This window comes from Triticum urartu, chromosome 2A (genome assembly GCF_056163025.1).
Source record: "Triticum urartu cultivar PI428250 chromosome 2A, HENAU_Tu73, whole genome shotgun sequence".
Taxonomy (NCBI): Eukaryota; Viridiplantae; Streptophyta; class Magnoliopsida; order Poales; family Poaceae; genus Triticum; species Triticum urartu.
In genome coordinates, this window is record NC_141874.1 from 726,791,326 (window position 1) to 726,813,514 (window position 22,189).

Genomic DNA, 22,189 nt, shown 5'->3' on the forward strand with positions numbered 1-22,189 from the left:
GATCTCAAAGACAGGAGTGGGTATGTTTGTCAGAACACTATTCACAATTTTTACACCATTATCGATATCTAGTCACGCAACTAATACACATGCATATTGATCTCCTTCTTAACAGTTCAAAGAGGTGCGGGAGAAGCTCCTAACAGAGGACCGCATAGAAGCAATTCAAGAGGAAATAGCGGGATTTTTGCTCAGCCAGGTCATAGATCCCAAAGGAGAATACTATTACCCGCTACCGCCCCCATGAACCACTTACAATTGTTATCGTGCTCCGAAGGCACCAATTAGGCTAATGCCACTGGCTCCAAAGGCACCAATCAGGAGAAATTGTAGATAGCTAGCTAATTGTATATATATATATATACACACACACACACACATAAACACTATTCTGATCACGGGATCAGAATAATATTTTGATCACAACCTGAACTTCCCGAGTAACGCGCCTGAACTTCCCTGTGTACTAACCTGACCTTCTGGCTATCTTCGCAACCGTGGCTTCCCCTGCGAGTTTTTCTGATCATTCGTGTTCTTTGTAATGTAAGTGTAATGTGGACACGTTTTTTAGAGTCTAAATGATTGTTTCGATTCGGATTCTAGCACGTTGGCGGATTTGCTCTCGAGGTTGTGATGAACTTGTTTCTGTTACAAGTTTAATGCATGTTTTGGATGTTGTCGAAGTTCTGGAACGATGGGGATTAGGTTTTAGTATGAGTTTGGAGCACAAATTCTTTTTTATTGCAAACAAATTTGAAATCGCCCGTGTTCTTCATCCGCCCGAGATGCAACCCGCACTTCTATTGATTTCTCGTTTGTTTTTAAAGTTTGCTGCCTGATTTGCGTACTTTAGTGAAATTCGAGGCTTACTAATCCATAAATTTTAATCGGAGGGTCCTTACTGTTTGATTTCTAGCGATTTGATGTTGGCACTCCTGCGGGTTTCTGCACATGTTATTTTAGCGGTTTTGAAATTTACCCTCTGGTCCTTTCAGTTGTCGAAAGGTAGTTGCCAGATCATTTCCAAGGGGGTGCGGACATGTTGCAATCTTGTGGAGATGATTTTATGCTTCGGACGAATTTGTTTGTTCATTATTTCTAGATCTTCTAATGGTCGTTGTACAAGCTGGACTTCTGCGTTTTCATACTTGAACTTCTTCTTTTCCTTCGTTGGATCCTGTCGGGGCTGGGGCGGCTCGGGATCGGGATCGGGTGAGGATCAGGTGGATCCTGTTGGGTCTGTCCGGGTTTCTGTGCTGGACTTCTGCGTTGTCATACCTGAACTTCTTCTTTTTTCTTTCGCTGCAAGATAATGCAGCAAGTCCTTTGTATCAGAAACCCTTACTAGATTTTCTTCTGCAATTTTTGTTGTAGCTAGTGTGTCATCGTGGAGCTGGACCACAGGAACATGCATCCTCTTTTTCCTTAGTCTATGTTTTGGTATAGTTTTTTGATCATCCACTTATCTTTGGTAAGATCTGGACTTCTCTTTTTTTATTAATGGTTGAACTTCTGGTTTTCCAGATTACATTCCACATTTGCAAGGCGAAGGCGCATGGTGCTCTATATTTTCTTTGTTTGGTTTCCTTTCGTATTTTTAATTCTTCAGATGTTCCTTTTTATACTTTTGTCTCGTGAGTAATCATGGGATTAGCCCAAGTATGCATGCACCTTTTCCAGATCATGTAACGGTCGTTTGTAGAAGCTGGACTTCTATGTTCTTTATACGTGAACTTCTGCTTTTTCCTTCTTTGCAAAGTAATAAAGCAATCCCTCTGTATTTCCTTCTTTTTTATGTTACTTTTCATTCTTTGCATTGGTTTGGATTTTTTTGACTTAGTCCCGTGAACAGCCATGTAATTGGGCGATGGATATGCGTATTTTTTTATTTTTTCTAGTATGTTATTTGTACTTATAATAGTTGTTGTTCTTCACTGAATAACTATCCTGAACTTCAGTGTGATAATCATTTTTAACATGTTAAATTTGAGGTTGTTATTTTTTGGATTTAAATATTTTGTAGATATTGAAATCGGCATTGCGCGTATTGACCAATGCGGTAGCGCGAGGCCGAGCAGGGAGGGAGGGGGGGTCGGGACCCCCCCTGCGAGGCCGAGACAGGAACGAGCCGGAGCAGGCGATGACACGGTGTGCCGCGTCGTCGCATGCGGAGGCGAGTCCGTCACATCCGTGACCCCACTATCTATCTTAGGGTTTTTAGGGTTTAGGGTGCGTGCGGTGGGGGTGGAAACAGAATAACTGCATTGCGTCCTGTCAAATCCTAGCGCGCAGCAATGCGGTAGCGCGAGGCCGAGCAGGGGGGAGGGGGATCGGGACCCCCCTCCCCTCCCCCTGCGAGGCCGAGACAGGAATGAGCCGGAGCAGGCGACGATGCGGCGTGCCGCGTCGTCGCATGCGGAGGCGAGTCCGTCACATCCGTGACCCCACTATCTATCTTAGGGTTTTTAGGGTTTAGGGTTATTATGGTTTAGGGTTAGATATGAACTTCATCTGTTTTTGTACTTGAACTTCTTCTTTTTGTTTCTTAGGGTTTATTTATTCTTATGCCATTACTTCTTTTATTAGAGTACTTGAACTTCTGTTCTTTATTTTTTGAACTTCTTTCTGTTGTTTTTTAGGTGCATATTTATGTATGTATTTTTCTTCCTTTGGTAGTGCATTTGCCATCTATTTTTGGTTTTAAGGATATCAGCAGTGCTATTGTGTGAAGTTATCTCATTATAATAGATGCATTCAAATGGTGCATTCCTTTATCTATCGAAGAGGACGCCCCATTAAGGAGACAAGACGCGGTAAGGCTACAGCGATCGCCCGACAGGCGGCAGTACTGTAGTCGCGCTTACCACGATGAAGCTCACGTCAACAAGATGAAGCCATAGTAACCAGCCGCTGACCAGGCCCTGGACAGTGGGGCCTGCCTGTCGACCAAGGAGCTGGCAGCCGGCGGGACCCACCAGTCGGCGGGCCCCAGCAGCCGGCGCAGAAGCCGGCGAGCGCAGTCACAGACGGCTGGGCCCCGCGCCCAGTCGTATTACCATTGTACCCCCGGGGGGTAGGCCTATATAAACCCCCCGGAGCACCGATGCAAAGGGTTCGACCCCTTACTAGTCCTAGACCCCCCACAAGGAGAAGAAGCAGGCTTGCCGTGCCCTTCTTCCTCCTCCCACCAAACAGCTCAAGGAGCGTTGTATTGCTACTCGATTCATCTAGCGAACATGCGGAGACCCCGCAGAGCAGCAGTAGGGGTGTTATCTCCACGGAGAGCCCCGAAGCTGGGTAAGATCCGCCGGCGTGCATGTCTTCGCCTTATCCCGTTTCCAGGCACCGGCGATGTCTTACTGGCTCCCACAATGATAAGCCACCCGTTGGCATATGTCGCACCTACCACCCGACATTTGGCGCCCACCGTGGGGCCAGGTGCACCGTCGTCCGGAGACCTGTTTTGGACGGGAACCTTCTTCCTCCCCCACGAGCGTAGCCAGCCCAGCACGCCCGATGGCGCTTGCCACGACGCGCTGCAAGGCGTCGCCAGCGTCTGCGTGGCGAGCAGCCTCGCCGATCTCCCCGACGAGACCTTCATCTCCGACGAGCTCGCCTCCAATGCGGGCACCGACCACCTCGCCAACCTTCTCGGCCAGCTCCACGTCTCCAGCGAGCCCGCTGCGGACCTGGAGTCGGTTGGCTCCACCGACCCGATGCCTGTCGACTCCGACACGGCCTCCTACGACACCTTCCCCACCAACGTCGCGATCTACAACGACCCGCTTCCTCGAGCCGACGGCTGTGATGGTTGTCGGCCATGGCGGCCTGGCCGACGAGAGCGCCCACGACGCCTCGTGCGCGGCGGCCCACGACTTGTCCGCTCCCCTCCCGGCTAATGCCGACGTCGAAGCACTGGAAGCACGCCGCCTCGCCCTCCTCGCAGAGGGCCGGAGGCTGGCCTCCGTAAGACGCCTCACTGAGGCCTACCAGCGCGAAGCTGACCGCGCCGCCTTCGGCACGCCGGCCCCGAGCGGGCCAAGCCGGGCCGGCCTTGTCAAGCAACGCGGCGCCGTCATCGCCGACACGCTGGGAGTCGACCGCCCGGTCTATGCCACTCCGCTCGAGAACTTGCGTGCAGCCCAGGCGGCTGTAGATGAGTTGGACGGCTTGGAGGCCGAAGACCTCCCCCACATGACCCGGCGCATCCAGCAGTTGATTGACGCAGCCGCGCAGCGACACGAAGCCGACGCCCGCGTGGAAAGCCCTCCCCCGCGCCGAGAGCACGGCGCGACGTCCCGGACACCGACTACGAGCAATACCCACGCGCGACGCGAGAAGGAGCCGGCTGCCAACCGCAGCCGGACTCGGATCTCCATCGAGCGAGACGCGGACGGTCATCCCCGAGGCATGGAATGGCGGGGCGACCCGCCTCCGCCTCCGCCCCGTGGAGAGAGATATCCCGCCTCGCCGCCAGTGGCGCTCCCGACTCTCAGCGGCCGGCTGGGCCGCCGCGAAGGAATCGGCGAGAACGACGCCCGCCATCGGATCGACCGCCTGGCGCGATCCCTGGCGTTGGAAGAAGAAGACGATGTCGGCCCGCCTTGTTTCGGCCCCCGCATCCGCGACGAGCCCTTTCCCAAAGGGTTCTCGCTCCCAAGACACACTCCCAAGTACAACGGCTCCGTGAAGCCGGAAGATTGGTTGATCGACTACTCCACGGCGGTTAGCATAGCCAACGGCAACCGGCGCGTTGCCGTGAAGTACGTGCCCCTCATGCTTCAAGGCACAGCGCGGACCTGGCTCAACAGCCTCAAGCCGCGTAGCATCAATGGCTGGCTAGACTTCACAGAAGCCTTCATCCGCAACTTCACCAGCACCTACAAGCGGGCTCCCAAGCCCAGACAGCTCTCCTTGTGCGTACAAGGCCCCGCCGAGTCCACTCGCGATTACCTCACGCGTTGGGCCGAGCTCCGCAACTCCTGTGAAGGGGTGCACGAGGTGCCAGCCATAGAATACTTCACAGCCGGATGCCGAGAAGGCACCCTCCTCAAGCACAAGCTCCTCTGCGACGAGCCGGCTACCCTCGACAAGCTCCTGGACATAGCGGACAAGTACGCCACCGCCGACTCCTCGATGAAGACCGAGCTTCGGGTGGACGCGTCCGGAAAGGTACTCAACCCGGCGCCCAAGACGCCGGTTGGGGATTCCGGCCGACACCCCAACTCGAACGACCACAAGCGCAAGGGCCCCGCGCCGCCTCCCGCCAGCCGGCAGGTGGCCACAGTCGAAGATGCGCCGCCTGAAGAACGACCGGCACCCAAGAAGCCCAAGGGCGGCAGGCCAGCTTGGCAGCCCACCTTCTCCTATGAGCAAACCCTCGACGCCCCTTGCAAGTTCCACAGCGGCGCGAAGCCGTCCAACCACACGACCCGGAAGTGCCATTGGCTCACCCGAATCTCTAAGGGTGAGGGGCTCGTGCCGCCTCCGCCTGCCGGCCCGCCGCCTCCGCCTCTGCCGCCTCCGGCCGCTCGGCCCGCAGTCGGAGCCGTGCATGACGAGTTCCCTGATGAGCAAGCAACCTACATCGTCTTTACAAGCCAGCCCGAAGACCGGCGCAGCAAGCGCCAAGAGCGCCAGGAAGTTAGCGTGGTCGCTGCCAACCCCGCCGGACACATGCATTGGTCAGAAAAGCCCATCAGTTGGAGCCGGGCCGACCATCCGGAGGTGATGCCGTCTCCCGGCTCTTATGCCTTGGTCCTGGAAGCCACCCTTGCGACGGACAGACGCGCCGCCCGCTTCTCCCGTGTGTTGATAGACGGCGGGAGCAGCATCAACATCCTGTACCGTGACACCCTGGAGAAGCTAAACGTCAAGACAAAGCAGCTCACGCCCACTCAGACAGTGTTCCACGGCATCGTGCCCGGCCTGTCCTGCGCCCCCATTGGCAAAATCAAGATTGATGTACTTTCTGGGGACAAGGAGCATTTCCGCCGGGAAGCGATCTGGTTTGAAGTGGTGGACCTGGAGAGCCCTTACCATGCATTTCTGGGTCGGCCTGCCTTGGCCAAATTCATGGCAGTTCCCCACTATGCATACCTCAAGATGAAGATACCAAGCACCAAAGGTGTCATCACCATAGCCGGTGATTACAAGAAGTCCTCCGAGTGCGCAGCGGCTAGCAGCCGGCTGGCCGAGTCCCTTGTGATTGCCGAAGAGAAGAAGATACTGGACCGAGTCATGGCCATAGCCGGCAAGCAGTCGGCCGTGTCCCCCGACCCCAAGGAGCATCATGCTCAAGGATCTTTCCAGCCGGCCAAGGAGACGAAGAAGATACCTCTTGACCCCGAGCATCCAGAGAGGTTTGCCGTCATCGGGGCAAACCTGAACAGCAAATAGGAAGGCGATCTCGCCGATTTCCTCCGTGAGAATCGGGACATCTTTGCATGGTCCCCCAAGGACATGCCGGGTGTTCCGAGGAAATTCGCCGAGCACAAACTACACGTTCGAGAAGATGCAAAGCCAGTCAGACAACCCCTTCGCCGACTGTCGGAGGAGAAACGCAGGATTGTAGGGGAGGAGATAGCCCGGCTCTTGGCGGCCGGCTTCATCATGGAAGTTTTCTTTCCAGAGTGGCTCGCCAACCCGGTCCTTGTGCTAAAAAAGAACAACAAGTGGCGCATGTGTATAGACTACACAAGTCTCAACAAGGCCTGCCCCAAAGATCCCTTTGCCCTGCCAAGGATAGACCAAGTGATAGACTCCACAGCCGGATGCGAGCTGTTGAGTTTTTTGGATGCTTACTCCGGATACCATCAGATAAAGCTGGATCCGGACGACTGCCTGAAGACCGCCTTCATCACGCCGTTCGGAGCCTTCTGCTACCTGACTATGACATTCGGCTTGAGAAATGCCGGTGCCACCTTTCAGCGTTGCATGCAGAAGTGCCTCCTCAAGCAGCTCGGCAGGAATGCTCACGTTTACGTGGACGACATCGTGGTGAAGACGGAGAAACGCGGCACCCTGCTGGGAGACCTCAAGGAAACGTTTGAGAACCTATGCCGGTTCCAAATCAAGCTTAACCCCGAGAAATGCGTGTTCGGGGTGCCAGCCGGCCAGCTCCTAGGCTTCCTGGTCTCCGAACGCGGCATCGAATGCAACCCGGTGAAGATCAAGGCCATCGAGAGAATGGCGATCCTTACCAAGCTTCGAGACATTCAGAAGTTCACCGGGTGCTTGGCCTCCCTGAACCGCTTCATCAGCCGGCTCGAAGAGAAAGCTCTCCCCCTCTACCGCCTCATGAAGAAGAGCACTCACTTCGAGTGGAACGACCAGGCCGACCAAGCTTTTCACGAGCTGAAGAAGATGCTGGCCACGCCGCCTGTCCTCGCGGCGCCGACTGAGAAAGAGCCCATGCTCCTTTACATCGCCGCAACCAGTCGGGTGGTCAGCACCGTCATCGTAATCCAGCGCCCAGAAGAAGGCCGAGCCCAGCCGGTCCAGAGGCCGGTGTATTATTTGAGCGAGGTACTGTCCGCCTCAAAGCAGAACTACCCGCACTACCAAAAGATGTGTTACGGCGTGTACTTCACCGCCAAGAAGCTGAAGCCCTACTTTCAAGAGCATCCCGTCACGGTCGTATGCACTGCCCCGCTAGCCGAGATCATAGGCAGCCGGGATGCATCCGGCCGGGTGGCAAAATGGGCCATCGAGCTAGCCCCCTACACGATCTTCTACCAACCCCGCACTGCCATCAAGTCCCAAGCACTGTTCGACTTCCTCGTCGACTGGGCCGAGACCCAGTACCTACCGCCGGCTCCCGACTCCACCCATTGGCGCATGCACTTCGACGGGTCCAAGATGCGCACCGGCTTGGGAGCCGGCGTCGTCCTTACCTCTCCCAAAGGCGACAAGCTCAGATACACGCTACAGATCCACTTTGCCGCCTCCAACAACGTGGCCGAGTACGAGGCGCTCATACACGGGCTCCGGCTTGCCAAAGAGCTTGGCATTCGCCGGATCCTATGTTATGGCGACTCGGACCTGGTGGTCCAGCAATCATCCGACGACTGGGACGCCAAGGACGCGAATATGGCGAGCTACCGTTTCCTGGTCCAACAACTCAGCGGATACTTTGAAGGATGCGAGTTCCTCCACGTACCACGAGCCGACAACGAGCCAGCCGATGCCCTGGCTCGAATAGGCTCCACTCGGCAAGCAATTCCAACCGGCGTCGCTCTACAACGCCTCCTCAAGCCGTCTATCAAGCCGTCTCCGGAATCCGATTCCATCTTCGTGCCGCCTGACCCCGATGCGGCCGGGTCCGGCTCGAAGAATCAAGTAGCCGACCCCAAGACCCCCGTAGCCGGCCCGACGACTTCGGCAGCCGGCTCGGGGACTTCGGCGGCCGGCCCGGGGACTTCGGCAACCGGCTCGGGGACTGCCACGACCGGCTCGGGGACTGCGGTAGCCGGCCCGGGGACTGCACCAGCACTACAGCCGGAGGCCGACTCCAGCACCTCACCGCCCAGCCCGCCCACCCTGGTGGCAGTAGCCACTTTGGCAGTAGAAGAAGTCGCGGCTCCATCATGGGCTCAGTCCATCCTCAACTTCCTAGTAAACCAAGACCTGTCGGCTGACGAAACAGAAGCAAGACAAGTCCAGCGTCGAGCCGGAGCGTACACAATCGTCAACAGAGAACTACTCAAGCGCAGCGTCACTGGAATCCTCCAACGGTGCGTCGAGCAAGAGAAGGGCATTGCAATCCTCACAGACATTCACCAAGGAGAATGCGGCCACCATGCGGCCTCAAGATCACTTGTCGCCAAAGCCTTCCGCCATGGTTTCTTCTGGCCGACTGCTTTGGATGACGCCAAAGAATTAGTCAAACATTGCAAGGGATGCCAACTCTTCAGCTCCAAGCAACACGTGCTGGCTTCGGCACTCAAGACCATTCCCCTCACTTGGCCCTTTGCCGTTTGGGGACTGGACATGGTGGGCCCATTCAAGACGGCGCGCGGCGGCATGACGCATTTGCTCGTCGCCGTGGACAAATTCACCAAGTGGATTGAGGCAAAGCCGATCAAGAAGCTGAATGGGCCGACTGCCGTGACGTTCATTGCAGACATAACAACTCGGTACGGCATGCCGCACAGCATCATCACCGACAATGGCACGAATTTTGCCAAAGGAGCCTTGGCACGTTTCTGCGCAGCCCAAGGTATCCGGCTGGACTTAGCATCCGTCGCCCACCCGCAGTCAAACGGCCAGGTCGAGCGAGCCAACGGCCTCATCCTCTCTGGTATCAAGCCTCGACTGGTCATACCTCTGGAGCGCTCAGCCGGCTGTTGGCTCGATGAGCTGCCGGCTGTCCTCTGGAGTCTGTGCACTACACCAAACAAGTCAACCGGCTTCACCCCTTTCTTCCTTGTGTATGGTGCCGAGGCGGTCATCCCAACTGACATCGAATTCGACTCGCCTCGAGTAACCATGTACACGGAAGCGGAGGCCAAGGAAGCACGAGAAGACGGCGTCGACCTGCTGGAAGAAAGCCGGCTGTTAGCCCTCAGCCGATCTGCAATCTACCAGTAGGGTTTGCGCCGCTACCACAGCCGGAAGGTCAGGCCAAGATCTTTCCAAGAGGGCGATCTTGTGCTCCGGCTGATCCAGCGAACAGCCGGCCAGCACAAGCTCTCAGCCCCTTGGGAAGGCCCCTTCGTCATCAGCAGAGCTCTAGGCAATGACTCCTACTACCTGATCGATGCACAGAAGCCGAAGGCACGCAAGAGAGACGACTCCGGCAAGGAGTCGGAACGGCCATGGAACGCCAACCTCCTTCGAAGATTTTACAGTTGAAAGGCAGTATGTATCACGCTAACTTTTGTATTAAGTACAAGACAATAGGCCCCCCCGAGGAGGGCTCGGGGACTGCCATCCCTTATTTATGAATGAAAAGTATCATGCTTATGACCTTGTCGTATCATTTACTTATTCCGTCCGGCACCGAGTTCGACTAGTCGGCTCGGGGACTGGCCGACTGGAGTTATGTTAGAAGTCCTACCCGCAGTCAGACAAGTAGTGTGCCGGCTCTCAAGCCTTCTCTTGCCAAAGTCGCAGTTCGAAGAACCGGCTGTCCGGCTGGCAAGAGTTAAAGGTAGGAACGGACGCCCACACGAAAAACGGCTAGGGACTAAAGGACTAATATAACAAAAGCCGGTTTTTCTCACACCGCCGACTGGCTACCAGAGTAGCCGGCCGGCCGGTTTCCATTCACTTCACCTTAATCCAAGAAAGCTCGAGTACTTGCCTCCCCAAAGAGGGAAGGTGGCAAAGGAAAAAGCCTAAGGATAAAAAAGCATACGCGAATGGAAACCAAACATGCACATGATAATATTTACATAAAAAGACCTCCAAGAGGCCAGCATTCAACATAGTTTGGATACACCCCCAGTGGGTGGAACTACGAAAACTTAACAAAGATTGTTCAAAGACAACAAAGCAGGAAAGATAAAGACGGCAGGTCAAGCTGGCGGAGCGGCCGACGAGCCAGACTGGTTGGCGGAGACGGTCGTGCCGGCTGAAGGAGCGGCCAGCTGACGAACTTTGGCTTGGTCGCCGCCTCCCCCAGAGGGTGCGCTTCCACGCGCCTCGTTGCTGGAGGCACGGTCGGCCTGAGGTCGGCTGGTTGTTCCACCAGCCGGCTCGACGTCTTCGCCGTCCTCGTCTTCGTCTTCTTCGCCCTCGTCGCTGGAGGCAATCTCCTCCGCCGAGTCCTCGCCCACCGCCGGGTTCAGCCCGAACCACTCCTCCGGCTGAGCAACACCGTCATCGTCGATTTTGGGTGCGAAAACACTGATGTCGGTGCACTCGGCGATCGTCGAAGCTCGCTGGGCGATAGCCGGCCTCACCTCCTCCAGCTCTGCGTCGGCCTCCATCCGCCAAGTGCGCAACTGGTCCAGGCTCAGCCCCGGGTACCAAGCCCGAATGAATTCCAACGCCCGCCCGGCTCCGAGGCGGGCCGCTGATGCTTTCCAAGCCTCGAAGCGACCAACTACGACTTCCAGCCAGTCGGCAGTTCGGCTTGGGGTGCGGGGGATCGTCTCGCCGGGCCAGAGGGCGGCCAACACTTGCGCCCCGGCACGTAGGAGCCGGCGAAGCATCCGATGAGCCGGCTGCAACCGTGCCTGGATAGCCAGGAGCTGCTCCTCAAGGGTCCGGTTCGCATCCGGCGCAATGCTGGCCCCTGCTTGACGGCGCGCCTCACGATGGGCCTCAATGCTTGGGGCGGCGAAGGCGGAGTAGCCCGGGAAGTAATCTGCAAGAAACAACAAGCAACGGCTTAAGATAAGTCAAAAAACCCAGGCGGCAAGGGGCAGGAGAAGGGCTAAGAAGGCAACTTACCGTCGATCAAGTCCTCGATCCGGCCGAAGCCTTCGTCCAGGGCTCGCCGGGTCTCAGTCCAGCTCGCCGCCTCCATCTCATACTCCGCCATCAAGGCGGCTTCACTTTCCCGCGCCGCCTGCAGGGCCGCTTTGTGGCTCTCCTCTTGGTCGGCCAGCTTCTTGGCTAGGCGATCCCGTTCCTGGACCAAGGCAGCGCACTCGGCTCCTTGGTGTGAAGAGCGGCCTTCGCTTCGCCAAGCTCCTTCCTCAAATCGGCGTTGGCCCCTGAAGACAAAGAAAAATAAAAACCAATAAGAAAAGAGTCGTCAAGAAAGATCCGACCCGACTGCGCAGCAGTCGGCATGAATCTCGGGGACTACACCCAGTGGGTGCGCTGACGCGCCCCCACAAGAGACAGACAAAACCAAGTACTTACTTCGTCTGTCGGCCAGGTTGTCGGTCCACCGGCTCAACTCCCGAGCCTGGGAGTTGAAGGCGGCAGCATGAAGGTTGTGGTATTCTTGAAAGTTCAGAAAAAAGCAAAGTAAGATAGCCGTCGAGAAAGATCCGACCCGACTGCGCAGCAGTCGGCCCGAATCTCGGGGACTACACCCAGTGGGTGCGCTGACGCGCCCCCACGGAAGGAATTAAGAAAGCAAAGCGGCCAAGAACGAAGGACTCACCCGGACAGTGGCTCGCGTTGACAAGAACTCCTGGGTGAACTGCTGCAGCAGGGCGGCCTGAGCTTGCAGCCGGCTCCGGACCCCTTGAGCCGCCACATTTAGCTCGCCAGTTCCCCCGCTGGGAGTCCACTCGGACGTGGCGGTGCTGACCGCCTCCAGATCCTCCATCGACTGGCCTGCGCCCACGACTCGGCGCGACTCCGGCGGAGCGACGCCTCCCCCTGCGCGCCGGCCCGTCGCCGGCTGCACCTCGAGGCCGGCTCGGTTCTCCGGCTCACCTCCGATCGGCCCCTCCGGTGCCGCTGACGATTGGCCGCCTTGGCCCGCTCCGGTTGGCACTGCTGGCGGCGCCTTCTTCGCAAAGGCCACGGGGTCCTCCCCCCTCTCCAACAGCGGCGGGTCTTGGACGATCTCCTCCGCCAAGGGCAACGGGGTGTCGGGGGCTACGGCTCGGAGAGGAATGGCGAGCAGTGGAGGCTGGTCGCGCGAGCTTTCTGCCTCCGTCTCTGCAGTAGCCGCCTCCGTCTGGGCCTTGGCCACCGCTTCGGCCTGCTCCCTCGCCGCCTGGGCGGCCGCCTTCTCCGCCGACTCGTGCTCCTCCCGCGCTTCGCGGGCGTTCCGCTCTGTGGCCTCCCTGATATCGGCGCGGGGGTCCACGTGGCGGGAGCACGAAGACCCTCCAGCCGGCCCCACGATGGAGCCGCCCGGACCCCGCTCAAGGGAAAGTGGCGCCCTGTCCAGCAAGCGAGGAAAAGTTAAGAAGAATATTCGAAGAGAAAGAGAATGATGACGAGAATGCGGCAAGGCAATTGAAGACTTACGCCGAGACCGCCTGGGGCTGCTTCACCGCCTTGCGGAAGCGGGCCGCCTTCGCGGCCGCCTCGTCTCGCTTTGTTGCCGCGGCGGAGGGCTTGGACTTCTTCGGCCGACTGCCGAAGAGGCCTAGAGCGGCCCGGCGCTTCTGCGCGCCGCCGGCAGCCGGCGCGATAGACGAGCCCGCGCCCTGTTGGTCGGCCGCCGGCTGGCGACGCGGGGCGACTTCGGCTTCGAAATCGTCCGGCCAGTCCTCGAAGCTCGTGGTAAACCTTGAGCCTCCGGGCTCGGCGCTGTCCCCCACGACGGCGTCTTCCATGGCGGCCGCCCCCAAGTCCGGGTCGTCAACGTCATCCACCGTGCGGTCGGGGGCATACTGGCGTTCAATTCCCGCCGCCCCAGCCGGCGGCGCAAGAAGAGGGTTCTTCTCAAAAGAACCAACTAGTCAGAAGCCGGCCGTCATGAAGCCGGCCGACGACAAAAAGAACAAGAGAGAGAAACTTACCATGGGCGGAGGATTGGCGCGAGAATACGGCGCCTTGCTGTATTGCCAGTCCCCGGCAAGCTTGCAGTTGGCGATGTAGTTAACCATGAGCGCCACCTTCGCGTGGGGCATTTCCCATGTGCTCAGCCGGCTTGGGTCGAAGCGGCCGCTCATCTGACACATCATATGGGGCCGGCTCTGGAGAGGGAGAATCCGGCGCTCCACGAAGGCGGCCACCAAGTCGGCCCCGCACAGGCCTTCTGACTGAATCATCACCCGAAGCCGCGAGATGGCGGCGTTCCCGGCCGGAGACAATGACCGGGACCGGAAGCTCCACGAGGGCTGCCTCCCAGCCGGCGGGCCGGCTACATAAGCCGGCAGGTTAATGTAGTCTCCTTCCTCGGCGACGTTCTTCACATAGAAATAAGATCTTTGCCAAACCTTCACCGATTGGATCAGGGGGATGGGCGGGAATGGGTTGTTCTCGCTCGCCCTCCTCATGGCGATGAAGGCTCCGCAGGGGGCGGGCACGCCGGCGACGACCGTGCCGAGCTTGCTCTGGAAGAACTCTCCCCAGAGCTCTAGCGTGGGGAGCAGCCCCAAGAAGCCTTCGCAGAGGGAGACGAAGGCCGACAGCAGCATCACCGCATTGGGCGTGAGGTGATGCGGCTGGAGGTTATAGAAGTCAAGGAAAGAGCGCAGAAACCCGCTCGCCGGGAGGCCAAAGCCGCGCAGGCAGTGCGAGCAAAAGACGACCCGCTCGCCCTCTTCCGGCGCCGGCGAGATCTCCTTCGCGGGCGCCAGGCGGACCTGTATGCGGTCGGCGCCGGGCAGGCGCCGGGTCTGGCGAAGGAACTCCACGTGGTCTTCATGGACGTTGGAGCCGTCCCACGAGCTTGACAACGCCATGGGAGCGAGGTGGTGTAGAGACGCGACGGCGCTGAGACGGGAAGCTGCGACGGCAGCGAGAGGAAGAAGACGAGGGTTAGGAGGGGCGGAGCGGGAGGGAGCGTGCGAACCTCTGTCGCTCTCCCTCCTCCCCCTACTTATAGGCCCACGTGGCGGAGCCGAGGAGGCGCGGCGTGGGGAAGCGTGGGGATCGATCGTGCCCACTCCCCACGTCCCGCGATTATCGAGCCTTAACGGCGAAACAAAACTGCCTCGAGAAGGCGAGCGGCCCCTGTGGGCCACGGAAGATCCGCGCCTGGACCAAGGCTCGCGAGTGGTGGGCCCGGGCCTGCGGCGGCGTCCGGTCGCGCGCGTGCGCTCGCAGGATCCCGCTGCCACGTGGCCGCGGGGGGGCCCGTAGTCAGCGCGCAGGTCCCCCTCCTCCCGCCTGTAAGACGCGGGGCTCTCTGAAGTCGGCATGCGCCCACAAAGCCGGCCCTTCAGGATGGGAAGCTTACCAAGCTTCTCGTCCCCCTGTTCGCCTCGGAGCTCGATCAGCTTCGGGGACTACTGTCGGAGTAAATAGCCATGGGTAGCCTAGCCGGCTCCCCCTGGCCCTTCTGAAAAAAGTTACGAGCCCGCCCGGCTCTCAAGAATCCAAGACATGGGGCCGCCTTCCCCTAGCTGGCTGCAACCCAGGCCGGCTTTCGGAAGGCGGTCCGACTTTAGCCCTCATGAGAAGGCCGACTCCAGGAAGCCGGCCATGAGAAGGCCGACTCCAAGAAGCCGGCTCCCCATAAAGCGGTCCAGACCGTACCCACGAAAGTTCGCACCCACCTAACGGCGGTGCGACGGGGCGTGGCTACAGGAGAGCCTGCCACCCCCGAATCCCGGAGCACGCCTGGCACAGTGCGCCGTACGGGGTAGGCATGACCCGTCCGGCGCAGCACTGTTGCCACGTTGACCCTGGCATCACCCACGATGGGCCGCTAGCGTGGCCCACAGGCGGTGGGCCCCTTTGAGCAGAGAAACGCCCGAAGGCGGCCGCGCCTCCGGCTAGTTGGCCCAAGACAGAGCCGGCTCCCCGCAGCCGGCTTGCCGCCTCCCTCGAAGAGGACGCCCCATTAAGGAGACAAGACGCGGTAAGGCTACAGCGATCGCCCGACAGGCGGCGGTACTGTAGCCGCGCTTACCACGATGAAGCTCACGTCAACAACATGAAGCCACAGTAACCAGCCGCCGACCAGGCCCTGGACAGTGGGGCCTGCCTGTCGACCAAGGAGCTGGCAGCCGGCGGGCCCCAGCAGCCGGCGCAGAAGCCGGCGAGCGTAGTCATAGACGGCTGGGCCCCGCGCCCAGTCACATTACCATTGTACCCCCGGGGGGTAGGCCTATATAAACCCCCCGAAGCACCCATGCAAAGGGTTCGACCCCTTACTAGTCCTAGACCCCCCACAAGGAGAAGAAGCAGGCTTGTCGTGCCCTTCTTCCTCCTCCCACCAAACAGCTCAAGGAGCATTGTATTGCTACTCGATTCATCTAGCGAACATGCAGAGACCCCGCAGAGCAGCAGTAGGGGTGTTATCTCCACCGAGAGCTCCGGAGCTGGGTAAGATCCGCCGGCGTGCATGTCTTCGCCTTATCCCGTTTCCAGGCACCGGCGATGTCTTACTGGCTCCCACAATGATAGGCCACCCGTTGGCATATGTCGCACCTACCACCCGACAATTCGTCAAGGGGGTTGTGTTGTCATGGCTTCCAAACCTTCTCCAGGTATCTTAATGTAGTTGGATCTTGTATTTTAAAGCAGTATTCTTATATATGTCTGCCCATATCTTCATTTAGTTTTCTTGTTGGACTACCATTCTTATTAGTGTGAACTTCTAAGAAAGGTTATGTGTATGCTTTTTACCCTTAGCTTGAGTTAGTAGTGTTGCTTACTTTTTAGTTGATGATTTGCAGGTGAAACTATGTCACCAAGTATTGTTGGACTTCCCAAATGATTCATATTTATAGTGTATATCTTTGTTTTTTATTTGTTATCATGTTCATAGTATTGATATTTAGTTTGGCTGTGAAATACTATTTGTGGTCATGCTACATATTTTTTATGTGCTATTTGCTTTGGTCACATAGTTGACCTTCTGGTTTTAATTATTGTGTGTTCATAATGAAATTTGGTTGAACTTCTGTTATGCACATTTTGTGTTTACTACTTTGTTATATATCGTTGAACTTCTGGACATTCATGTTATATGTAGTAGCCCCTCTGAGTGTAGATTGTTTTTATAGTTAGTGTGTAGATTTTAGTTTGTTTGTTGTGTTTACTGGTTTGTTAGGTATTAGTCCCTTTGGTGTAGGATTGTGCATTAGAACTCAACTGCCTTTTTACTTGCATTTTTTGTAGTTGGTGATGAGTTGAATAGTTCTGAAAAAAATGCCTACGATCAAGATGGAGCTTTAGAGGTTAATACTGATGCTCCAATATCTGATGCGGCTAAATCACCCATTATCCCTTTGACTTTGATTGCTGAGGTTGCTTCGAGCCTTGAGAATGTTTCAAGCCTCGAGGATCTTGCTTCTGCAGCTCTAGCTTCACCTAGTATGTGAAACCCCTTTTCTTTTCATTTTAAAGTTTTCAGCCATGTTTTTTTAGCTTGTTCATGTCGTTTGTTTTTGTTTTTGTTCATGACTTTTTTTATATTTGCTTCGATTTTTTGTGTTCTTTGCATATGTTTCCACAGAGGAGGAAGCTGTGAACACCATCAACGATGTTTTATCTGAGTTGGGTTTATCAGAAAACCCTGCTGCAGCTGAGGAGGGGGCTCCCTCAGTCAAAGGTTGTGATTCCGTTCCGGATCCTTTGTGCTCTCTTCAGATGTCAGAGATGCAGTCGCAGTCTGTTGATGGCACTAAACCTGTCATGCAACCCGAGGATGTGCCTTTTTAGCTTCTCCTGGAGGACCAACGTAAGAGGAAGAAGCAAGAAAATTTTGACAAGAAGAGGGCGGCCTGCCTTGAGAAAGGTTCTGATGTTCCTGGATCTGTTCATGCGGCCGAGCTCACTGTTGAGGAAGACGTGCCGTGTGGTAGTGATGGCACGGTTGTCCCTGTTAAGAAGAAAATCAAGAAGACTACTGCGAGGAAGCTAGTAGTTGGTGAAGTTACTCCTCAGAGGAGCCCACGTGTTTCAAGGCATGCAGAAGTTGTTGAAGATGAAGGGTTAGGCCTTGGTGGTACGCCACGCCGTAGTCCTCGTGTGCTTGCCACTACCGCGCCTACACCTTCTCCGCTTGGTGCTGGTGCATCTGGTAAGGGGAAGAAATGCGGCGTGAAGCGCAAGGTTCCACCTGCAAAGGTCAACAAGGGTGTGAAAAAGCGTTCTCGTGTTAATCCAGAGGACAAGGATGATGCTGATTTCAATGCTGATGATGAGGACGACGTCGATGATGATGCTGCCGCTAATCAGGTATGAATGTCTCATGTTTACTGTTTTTTAGAGGATTTGTCGCTGTTGTTGTAGTTTTATTGTTTTTAGCGCTGCCTTGGCGTACATAGCTGACCTTCTGCTCCATCTCAATATAGACAAATAAATTAGCCGATGTGCTTTGCTTTTATGGTATTACTGTCTTTGTGTACATAGTTGGACTTCTGGGTATATACATGAAGAAATTAGCTCAACTTGTTTTGTATGCATGTTTGATTACTGCCTTAGTGTATATGGTTGAACTTCTGCTTTTTAAATTTCCAACATTTTTGAAAGCATGTTGACTAGTGTTCATACATAGTTGTACTGCCTATGTAGACATAGTTGGACTTCTGAGATACATGTTTGATTACTGCCTTGCTATACATGGTTGAACTTCTGCTTTTGTAAATTTCCAACATTTTTTGAAAGCATGTTGACTAGTGTTCATACATGGTTGTACTGCCTATGTAGACATAGTTGGACTTCTGAGATACATGTTTGATTACTGCCTTGGTATACATGGTTGAACTTCTGCTTTTGTAAATTTCCAACATTTTTGAAAGCATGTTAACTTCTGGTCATACATGGTTGTACTGCCTATGTAGACATGGTTGGACTTCTGAGATGCAGTGCGTATGTGTAGGCATTAGTGGAATTTTGGTGAAGGTTGTGTGTCTCATTGTTCTGCCTTTTTTCCTTGTCAATGTATTTTTTTCAGTATCAGCTTGTGCAGCGGCCTGAGAGGAGGAAGAGAGGAGGCAAAGCGCCCGAAGAAGGTGGCCAAGGAGGAGGTGAGGCGAAACGTTTTAACAAGACGATTCGCTGCTCACTAGGAGAGGTCAAGACGTGTGTGAAAATGCTACAAGATAGGCACAAGGCGAGGGTTATCAAGGCTGGTTTTGGTTGTGTGTTTGACTTGAAGGTTGATTCCAACATTTCTCGTCCTTTGATGGGCAACATCTACACGAGGATTGACCCTTCAACCATGATTTTGGACATAGGTGAGGTGAACAAGGTTATACGTATTACAAGTGATGCTATTCACCATCTCTTTGGGTTCCCTCAAGGTAATCGTACCCCCCCCTAGGCCCTCGAATGATGGTTTCGATGATGCTGTTATGAGGTTGAAGGGTAAGCTTGGGTATGCTAGGAGTGACGACATCAAGACAAAGGATTTGCGGAATATCCTCGCTGAACTTGTGAAGGATGAGACGAAGGATGATCTTGCTCTGCAGGTGTTTTACCTTATTGTTTTCCTGAAGGTGGTTATCCCTGGAACGTCTACACGAGTGTCCAGGGAGGCAGCAATGGCCGAGAACCTTGTGTTTGAGGATATGGCAGACATGGACTACTGCCAGTTGGTTGTTGAAGATATTCGGAGTGCTGTTGTTAGGTATCAGCAAGGTACTAGCAGAGGAAAAGCTGTCACAGGCTGTGCCATCGCGCCGCTTCTTATGTATCTGGACTGCCTTATCATTGGCAAGACGCCTAATATTGACTTGAGGACCCCTCGCATCAATTTCATGGATCAGGCCAAGCTTCTTGAGCTTGCTGCGGCTGACTTGGTCATGAAAGGTGATGATGACCCAGCCAACTGGGTGTTTGGGAGACTGCCTGTGACTATTTCTATGCATTATTCTTTCCTTGAACTTCTGGTATTGTCTTGTATATTTTTTGTTCCCATGTTCCTTCATTTGTTTTCTGACGCGTTGACTTTTGTTTTTGTATGCAGTGGAAGACACAGGCTGAGGTTGTGTTCTTTAGGGTTATCAAACGTCCTGTTCTAACTATGCCTCGTTCTGCCGGCCTAGGGAGTGGAAGTTCCCCAAGATTTGAATTCTCCCGGGATGTTAATACTGGTGCCCCCCTGTTGATCCAGGAGGTCCTTCTGCCCATGTGAGTGCTACAGGTGGCGTTTCTTGCGAGGATTTGTTTGAAGCTGCCAATGTTTCTCTGGTTAGGATTAACATTCTTCTTGAAACTGTTTGTAGGGAGTTAGCTCGTGTTCCTTCGACTGTTGAGCGTCTTAGTCGCGTTGATGGGATTCTTCCTCCCGGGCACGGGTTTGATGCCGAGTCTTCGAAGGAGGTCTTATGTATTGAAGCTAAATTTCTTGAAGAGCTTCGTCAGAGCACTTCCCACCTCCGGACTAGCGTTGGGTTGTTCAAGGAAATGCAAGATGCTCGTTGCAAGCCTTTTGAAGATGAGGCAAGTGTTGTTGTGAGACAGATTCAGAGGCAGGATTTTGTTCGTTCGGGTCGTGAAGGAGGCCACGTGGAGCATACCAAAGAGGTTTGCACTAATGTTCAATGTTAAATGTTAGCTTTCAGTTATTACTGTTTGTGGTCATAGGCGAGCGTTTTTGATTTGATGTGTCGTAAACTGTTTCTTTTTAGCACTAGTGTTCCTAGGTGACCTTATCTGTTTATTGAACCTGAACTTCAACTGCTACAGCACCTGAACTTCCATGACTGGCCCTTTTTTGTTCCCTTTTGTATCTTAGAGTAGTTTGATATCTGACCTGCTATGTTTACTGTATTTGGACTTCCATTATGTGTCAGTTGTGATAGCTGACCTTCTCTGATTTGTGCAATCTGAACTTCTGCTGATTAGGTATTTGTTTTCTAAATGATTTTTTTATTTTTTAGGCTGTTGATGATGATGCTAGGGTTGAGGAGGATGTTTTACCTGCGCATGAAGCTGCTCCTGTGCAAGAGGCTGCCCCTGTGCATGAACCTGCCCCGGCTAGTGGCGTAATAGTTGATGAGGTTCATGGCAGTGAAAATGAGTGTCGGTGTCAAAACCGGCGGATCTCGGGTAGGGGGTCCCGAACTGTGCGTCTAGGCCGGATGGTAACAGGAGGCAAGGAACATGATGTTTTACCCAGGTTCGGGCCCTCTTCATGGAGGTAAAACCCTACGTCCTGCTTGATTAATATTGATGATATGGGTAGTACAAGAGTAGATCTACCACGAGGTCAAGGAGGCTAAACCCTAAAAGCTAGCCTATGGTATGATTGTTGTATGATGAAGTTGTCCTATGGACCTAAACCCTCCGGTTTATATAGACACCAGAGAGGGTTAGGGTTACACAAAGTCGGTTACAATGGTAGTAGATCTTGAATATCCGCATCGCCAAGCTTGCCTTCCACGCCAAGGAAAGTCCCATCCGGGCACGGGACGAAGTCTTCAATCTTGTATCTTCATAGTCCTGGAGTCCGGCTGAAGGTATAGTACGGCTACCCGAACACCCCCTAATCCAGGACTCCCTCAGTAGCCCCTGAACCAGGCTTCAATGACGACGAGTCCGACGCGTAGATTGTCTTCGGCATTGCAAGGCGGGTTCCTCCTCCAAATTCTTCATAAAAGTTTGTAAACACCAAGAGTAGTGTCCGGCTCTGCAAAATAAGTTTCCACGTATCTGCTGACGTATTCCACAGCGCGACATCACACTACGGTCAAGCCTTTATTCGAATCGTTTTCACTTTTCCACCTTAGCGTGTTTTGCGAGGCAGTTTCCTTGGCACGTCTTGTCAAAGCAGAGATCGTGTCCCCCATCTACGGGATTCTCATCAATACGGACGTGGGTAACCCAACCGTGCCATTTATCACGGCGCTTGGGAGGCAAGCGAGTTTTACTAGGCTCGTGGGCACGCATAGTCGCATCCGCTCATATAAGGGGATAAGGATCCACCTTTTTACCTATGCCTTCTTCCTCCTTTGCCTATCCATCTTCTGCGCACCCGAGCTCCAGCGCCCAAGCCCGCACTTCCTACCTCAACCTTCTCCAACAATGTTCGGAGCGGGAGGCAAGTGGATGGTCTCCTCCGTCACGGAGGGCCATGTCAAAAGGCTAAGGAAGGCCGAATACCTGTCCAAAGACATCGCGCACCGGCTTCCTGAGGAGGGGCAACTTCTCCCCACCCCAAGGCCCCATGAGAGGGTAGTATTTCTTCCCCACTTCCTCCGTGGACTGGGTTTTCCTCTCCACCCATTTGTCCGTGGGCTCATGTTCTACTATGGCCTAGATTTCCATGATCTAGCCCCGAACTTCATCCTCAATATCTCGGCGTTTATCGTCGTGTGTGAGGCTTTCCTCTACATCCGCCCCCATTTCGGCCTCTGGCTCAAGACTTTCAACGTCAAGCCAAAGGTGGTGCGCGGCAACCAGGCGGAGTGCGGAGGTGCCATGGCGGGCAAAATAGCCAACGTCCTATGGCTCGAGGGCTCCTTTGTGGAGACCTTGAAGGGGTGGCAGTCAGGGTGGTTTTACATCACCGAGCCACGCGATCCGAAGTGGATCGCAGCCCTTGAATTCCGATCCGGACCCCCTACACGGCTCACGTCCTGGAAGGAGACGGGCTTGTCGTGGGGCGACGAAGAAGAGGTGACCGGACTGCAAAAATGCATCCAGTCCCTGGTGAACAAGCAGCTCAAGCTTGTCAACATAGTCTAGGTCATGCTCGTCCGCC

At 54.9% G+C, this 22,189-nt stretch overlaps 1 protein-coding gene and 1 pseudogene across 1 annotated transcript; one reads left to right on the forward strand and one right to left on the reverse strand.

The window, feature by feature from the left end:
• LOC147987229 (uncharacterized) overlaps positions 1–22,189 on the forward strand; it is a 69,023-nt pseudogene that overhangs the window by 15,524 nt on the left and 31,310 nt on the right.
• LOC147987230 (uncharacterized) lies at positions 13,323–14,270 on the reverse strand. The gene has a single exon (XM_087545680.1). The coding sequence runs from the start codon at positions 14,268–14,270 to the stop codon at positions 13,323–13,325; it is 948 nt and encodes a 315-aa protein (XP_087401806.1).